A 7,341-nucleotide genomic window follows, 5' to 3' on the forward strand; every position below is an offset into this window, starting at 1 on the left:
GTAGCCAGAAGTAGAAGAACATGAAAAAATTCTTCATTCAATAACCCGAGTTTCCAGTATTCTAGAATTCAATTCCATGTTTCAAACAAAGACACCACTTTGACAAAGATACCCTATATTCAAACATTCCATGTAACAGTTGGGCAAAAGCCAATTTTAATATAAACCATACTTGCCGTGTAAATAATATACTCAGGCAAAGCCATTGTGACTAAGAACTGAACTACCACATCAAAAACAACAGCCGAGTTCAAGTTCAAAAGAGTTCGTACATCAATCATGGATTGGAAACCACGAGTGCAACACGCTGCCTACTTTGACAATAACAGTACCTTGTGGTTACACCAATTTGCACATGTACGAATACCTGCTCATATGAACAATCTCATGGTCATTGTGCTGAAAAAATCCTATCACAACCTGCAAAACTTCAAGTTCCGTTGTGTTTCAAGACGTCTTCATGCCACTATAAGATCAGACTTCGCTGTGATTGACGAAGTCCAGAAATTCGGAACATCTCAGCAGCGGTCTAAGCGCTCATCGGCATAGTTGGAGAATTGTACTTCTGACAGACAACCAAACCATCTGGTCCTTCATAGAAACTCGTTGTGTGCAGACGCCGATACACATGCTGGACAGCTTCTCCACACCCATTGTCAAACCAGAGAAGAATAGTCGACTGGAATCTCTCTTTACCGACTCAGGTTAGTGACTCTTCGGCGTCCACATACTTTGGGGTTTCTTCACATTGGGATGGACGAAGTTCCTCGCTGGTTTCCACGCAACACACAAAAACGCAATCGATGCAAAACCCACTACGAATCCCACCACCAAACCAGGAACAGCAAATAGATCAGTGAAGGACAAGTCTCCAGAATCCGACTGTGCTGCGTAACAAGCGTATTGAATCGGATCTAGTGGCGGGCCGCACAGCCCTTTGTTCCCAGGTAACCAGCTTGAATTAGAAAATGACTGCAAAGTTCCTCCAGAGGGTATCGCACCAGATAGTGAGTTGTTTGCAAGAAAAAGCGTTGCCAAATTGGAGATCTTTATGAAGGACTGCGGAATGCTGCCGTTAAGTCGATTGTTGGAAAGATCCAGGAATTGGAGTTGAGTAAGGGCACCCATATTCGTTGGTATTTCACCTTCAAACTGGTTCCTTGACAGATCCAGAGACTTCATCTTCACAAGTTTGGTGATATCGGTCGGGATTACGCCCGAGAGGTTGTTGCGCGACAACTGCATGGAGATAACCCAGTCAAGGGTGGTGGAGTACGTTACATGGGCGCCTGCAACCTCGATGGTCACACTCGGAATGTAACTTGATGAGGATCCGTCCGAGCTGATATTAAGGTTGTTGGAAGATTCGTCGATGAACCCCCGAAGGTTGTCGAAGTAGGCAGACAACTGTCCGGAGAAGCTGTTGTTCTTCAGGTCCAGCAACTGTAGTTTCGGAAGGGTCCAAACCCACGATGGGATTGAGCCATGGAGATTGTTGCTCCCAAACAGCATAACTTTTAGAGACGTCAACCTTTTTACGTCAAAAGTTGCAGGAAGTGTGCCAGTCAGCTCGTTCGAGGTGAAATCCACCGCCGTGAAGTTGTTGGTTGCGTTGAGGGTTGCGAGGGATGCGAACACATCCCCAGCCATGAGATTGTTGCTAAGCGACACCGATTCCAAGTTGGTCAACTTGCTCATATCAAGAACAAAGTCTCCAGAAAGGTTGTTGCTTGCAAGGAATATTGTTTCCGCAGAGACTAAATTTCGAAAGGAAGATGGTATGGCCCCGGTTAGTTGATTTTTAGAGAGATCAAGCAATCGAAGGACGCTGCAATTGCCGAGACTGTCAGGGATCACATCCGCTAGATTGTTATTGGACAACATTAGTATTTTTAGTCCAGAGCAATTTCCAAGAGAGGCTGGTATGGTTCCGTTGTGTGTATTGTTAAATAGTACAAGGTTTTGCAACCGCGTGCAGTTTCCAAGTGATGCTGGAATCTCGCCGGAAATTCGTGTGTCATAAGCTACCAAATTTTCCAGTTTCTGCAGCCGTCCCAACTCCTCCGGTATTATTCCAGTCAAATGTGGATTTTCTTGCACATGCAGTTGCTGCAAATTTGGACAGTTCCCAAGCATCACAGGGATCGTCCCCGTTAGGTTGTTGTTTTGAAAGTAGAGAATTTCCATGTCAGACCAATTTGAACAAAAGCTTGCAGGTATACTACCAGTAAGCTTGTTGTGGTCAACCTGTAAATTCATCAATTTCGGGCTCTTGCTGAAAGCCTCAGGGATGACGCCCGTCAACTTATTCCAGCTAACGCCGACGTTCTGCAGAAGCGGGCAATTTGCAAGAGATGCCGGAATTTCACCCGTGAAATTGTTCCCCGATACAAATAGGTGCGTCAAGTGCGAACAGTTTGGCCAAAAGTACCTTGGAAGTGGGCCGGTGAGATGATTGTTCTCTCCGTGAATCAGCCCCATAGCCGAGCAGTTCTCTAGAAAATCAATCTGCCCTTCAATGTCGTTATTTTGGAAGTAAAGAACAGACAGCTTCTGCAAATTCCCAAACCCCATTGGAATTGTTCCGTTTATCTTGTTGAACCCGACCAGAAACCCCTGCAACTGGGGACAGTTGGCAAACCCAGTCGGGATCGGCCCTGTTAGCTTGTTGTTATTTACAGAAAAGCTTCGAAGGTTGGAGCAGTTTGAGCCAAAGGTGTCAGGTATGGTGCCATTAAAGTTGTTATGCATGCCCAGAAAATTCTGCAGATTACCCAAGGTTCCAAACTCTGGCTCAATTCCACCTTCCAACCCATTTGAAGACACATCAAGGTCCACCAAATTCCTGCATTGCGCCAACTGAGGCCACAATTTACCTGTGAGATTGTTGGCACCGACATCCAGCCTCTCCAGCGATTTACAGGATGCAAGTTGCGTCGGGATAAAGCCCGTCAGGTAATTGTCGTGCAATCTTAAATTCTTCAGTTGCTTCAGATTCCCCAACTCTGCAGGAATTGCTCCACTTAACCCGTTTGCCTTAAGCTGCAGGTTCTCTAAGGCAGAGAGGTTTCCGATTCCCATAGGAATATCGCCCACCAGATTATTCTCTGACAGATCCAAGCTAACCAGCAAAGACAGCTTCACCAGTCCTCCAGGAATTCCGCCTGTCAGGTTGTTCATACCAAGGTCGAGGCTGACTAATGAGGAGAGGTTGCTCAATTCTGATGGAATATCACCCGTTAGGTTATTCCCGGACAGATCGAGGCTCCTCAACTCGGTGAGCTTTGCAAGTTCTGCAGGGATACTACCAGTAAGATTATTCCCTGACAGATTGAGACCAACCAACATGGAGAGGGTCCCCAGCTCTTCGGGAATGCTTCCGCGTAAAAAGTGATTCGACAGCGTCAGGTTTCGCAGCACGGTGAGCCCCGAGATGTTCGGCGAGATTCCGCCCCTCAAACTTGCGTTGAATCTGCCTGCAGCGGCATAACCAACACATACTCCACTCTTCAGATTCTAGTTTGATTTCCGAACTCCAGCTCCAAACATGGGACCAATCGATACCATCGGCACACATACCTGTTAGGTACAAGTGCACTACTCGAGGATTGGTACCATTGGTGCATGTGACGCCGCCCCAGTCGCACACATCTGGATTCAAGGTCAGGTTCCAGCTATGGAGGATACCAGCAGGGTCTTGAACTCCCTGCTTGAACTGCAGCAGCGCCGTTTGGTCGCCCTGATCGCTCACTTGCAGTAGCCTTCGTCCCGTGCGTGCCCTGACCTCGTCATCCCAGCGCATCACCTGTTTCGGGTAGATGGAATCAACAAATCCGTCAACCAATATGTAGGCAAGTTATTACACTGGTGTTTTGCTACAGCAGCAGAGTGGACATTATGCTACAGTTAGGGTTTCTAACACTCACTTTGGCTTCACCTGCCCTATCCACAGAGTTGGCTGCGTCGTTATTCCCATCAATGCCGTACCACGTCTCTTGCCCAGCTACGACGTGAATCGAGGCAAGCACCACGAGAGAGAGGCAGATGGTCACAACAAGTACGATTGCCTTCATGTTTTCAAGCGCGATCGATTCAACCCTGCACAGATAAAGTTCAGCAAACTGGAATCCTGTTTCGGTGGTATTACTCTTGAGGGTCCCAACCAAGTAGTGTATCGTACTCCTAGACAGCCAGAACTTGTAGGTTGAATCGGCAAAAAGAATCAGATATTCCATTGGGCTGAACCCTCTGAAGGCTCTTGTCTTCACCTCAGCACCAGACACCAGTTGTCTCTTGAGCTAGGGACTACATGGTCGTCACGGTGTCTTCATTCATTCAAGAAACTAACAGGGTCACACTCCAAAGTGCCTCAATCATAGAATTCGAGCGCCGATGGAACAACTCTCAACTTCTACAGATCAAAAATGAAGTGAAGTATGACACTGCACTGACCTGAAATTTGTGAATAGGACGTCGATGTTCCTCAACATGTGTGCGCCGCTGTAAGATTCATTGAACTTTGACATCAGAAGACAGGGAAGACCTCATAACTATTGAACGTTCCGCGGCTATAAACACACCGACAAGTTCTGCAACTCACCTGATCTCAGTAGCTGTGTGTAACGATCGTAACTTGGAGGTCTCTTTGTGAACACAGACACGTACACACAATATTCGATACATAAGAGAGGAACAAGAACCTAGCCAATAGACTTAGATTGCCGATGTGAGAACAGCAGAAAGAGCTGTGTAAATACAGTTACATTCGATGGTTCCCAGAGATGAGAACTGGATTATAAACGTAGGGGTGTTCTTCCAACTTTCTTTTCATGGAACCGTCCGCATATCAACCGCTGGTTAGGCGATCTGTGGACAGTCACAGCTCTTGAAGTGCAAAATCTTCCTGAGAGCTGGATGCCTTGAAACCATCTAGTCTAGTTCCCAAGACAACAATCTTCCGAGGTCGGTTGGACAATTTTTGGTACAGCTCAGGTGACAAGAGCCACGTTGATTACGAAGAGCTGACCAAGTTGTGGAGAATTTGTGGTGCTCGGAAGGAAAATTTCCTGTCCAGAAGAACTCGGAGATGGAGCTTCGGGGGTTGGAATCCGACAAATCAGCTGAATAGCAGCAAACTGCAGAAGTATGTGTGGAGGTGGTGCAAGTGAGCCCTTGTGTGAACATGTGGCCGGAACACAGCAGATCCTATCAGCGGATAGCTCTTGTATAGGCGCTTTGTCAATTATCAGTGTAGAACTCCTTTATTGGCACTTCCTCTGCAGGGAATTTCAACACGGAGGTCCCTTCAACTTCTCGGAAGCTCGAAGAGGGTAGCTGTAATCCAATTTGCCCAGAGATGTGAATATTCTTTGCAACGCCCACGTTCGTGTGTCTTGTTGAAGTGTAAAAAATTCACCCTAGCAATCTACCAAGCTAGATAGGAGTCTGAACTCTGTTTTTATGGAATGAAGTAGGGAGCCACACAATGTTCGAAAACTTTTGTCTGGGTCCATTGAAATACACGCCATGATATACCATTCAAGTAAAAGTAAGGGCCGGCATTCAAAGTTCTAGATGTATTTGAAGTGGTTATCTTGTTGTGCTTGGGCTTGCTTCATCACCTCTCTCAACCTTTCACGCGTGAACAGTTTAAGTCATGGTTTGGCCCTCACGTTTGTTGCTAGCAAAACGAAGATTCTCTGAAAACGACTAAGGGACGCTGTTTCCAGCGGGGATCTGTGGCACTTGAAATTGCTTCCAGCACATGCAAAGTAGATTGTGGGCGTACAAAATGTACCACTCTTTACACCGCATCTGTAGTGTTTCGAAAGCAAATGGGCCCTCGAAGTGGACTTGCGAGCTGAGAAACCTCGGGCAACCTGCTTTCTGTGAAGCATATTGACTGAGTCTGTAAACTTGGCTGGACAAGTCCACATTATTGTCCCAACGCATTGAAGACCTACATTGGCTTTCGACGAGTGTCATGAGTGGAGGTATCATGAATGTCATGCAATGTATATCCGAAATATAGAAAGTAATGTAGCAGAATAAAATGTAATACTGTCACAAAACACATAAGCAATTGCGTTAAATTAATTTATGAATAGAAAACATGCAATAAATTAATTTATGAATAAAAAAACACCATCATAATTGAAAATCACTTTAAAAGGATTTTTGTGCATATAGTTTTCAAGTTATTGTAGTTTTGATGATACATATATTTAACTAAATAGAAGGTGTGAGGTGCCACATCAAAAACTTTATTGGTATCATTATTTAAATATGTTATTATCTTGAATTTGTATTATAAGTTACTTTTATTAGGATTATATATAAACTAATTGTGTTTTAAATTAGAATAAATATTTATTAAAAAAGTGGAATATAAAAAAATAAATATAAAACAACATAAATTTTTTATACTAAAATATTTTAAAATTTAATGAAAAATAATATATGCTGATTACATTTCATACATTTAAATGTTTTAACCAATATTGATGCCAATGAATAATTTTATTTTAAATCTATGTAATATTATTAATTTTTGAGGATTATGGTATTTTGAAATAAGATTAGTTTTTTGAGTTAATAATTTTAAGAATACATATAAATTTATGTTGATTGTTTTTATTCTTGTTATAATCTAAATACATATGTTTTTTAAATTGACTATAAAAAAATATTAATATTTTTTTCTTTTTTATATCATAATATTTTTTAATTTTATAATAAGAATTAAAAATAAATTAAAAATAAAGATAACTTATTTTATACTATGTTTGTTAAGACACAATTTTAATTAATCAAAAATATTTGTATGCTCTGGTAAGAAGTTTAGAAGAAAAAAATAATTATAGATAATAACTTCACAAATATTTAATTATTTTTATTGAATAATTAATATAATTCCAAAACTTAACATAAAATTTAAACTATAAAATTTATATAAAAATATTTAAAAATAAAAGTAAAGAATTAAATAACTAAATTTATTTAATTTTCTTTATTAATGTGTAAAAATTAAAACTTCAATAACTAGACATATATAGTTTTATAAATATTTGAATTTTAAATTTAGTGATCTTAATATTACATATAAGTTTATGATAAATATTTTATTATAAAAAATAATCTTATTTATTATTTTCTTTCTTTTTTTTTAAATCAGTCAATTGCATTTATTAAGTATTAATTTTCTAAGAAATAAATAAATTATACATATCATATTAAAAATAATTAGTTTCATAATATAATATAATAGATTTTTATATTGATTACATTAATAAGATCATATTATAATGAGTTTAAGTATAAATTATAAATAAGCTTTGTTAA

At 40.9% G+C, this 7,341-nt stretch overlaps 1 protein-coding gene across 3 annotated transcripts; it reads right to left on the reverse strand.

Annotated features, from left to right (window-relative positions):
* Positions 1-224: 224 nt before the first annotated feature.
* LOC112282579 (uncharacterized) lies at positions 225-5,239 on the reverse strand. 3 transcript variants are annotated; one of them, XM_024520337.3, is made up of 5 exons: positions 4,601-5,239; positions 4,453-4,517; positions 3,927-4,098; positions 3,580-3,805; positions 225-3,476 (listed from the first exon to the last, which is right to left on the reverse strand). In XM_024520337.3, the coding sequence occupies exons 2-5, from the start codon at positions 4,488-4,490 to the stop codon at positions 706-708; spliced, it is 3,207 nt and encodes a 1,068-aa protein (XP_024376105.1). In that variant the 5' UTR covers positions 4,491-4,517; positions 4,601-5,239; the 3' UTR covers positions 225-705. The 3 variants fall into 3 exon arrangements, with proteins under 3 accessions (XP_024376105.1, XP_024376104.1, XP_090106713.1); XM_024520336.3 differs by having other exon boundaries at positions 4,453-4,500; positions 4,601-5,033; XM_090250587.1 differs by having other exon boundaries at positions 3,927-4,262; positions 4,601-4,655.
* Positions 5,240-7,341: the final 2,102 nt, after the last annotated feature.

Source organism: Physcomitrium patens, chromosome 5, assembly GCF_059467195.1.
Source record: "Physcomitrium patens ecotype Gransden chromosome 5, ASM5946719v1, whole genome shotgun sequence".
Classification (NCBI taxonomy): domain Eukaryota; kingdom Viridiplantae; phylum Streptophyta; class Bryopsida; order Funariales; family Funariaceae; genus Physcomitrium; species Physcomitrium patens.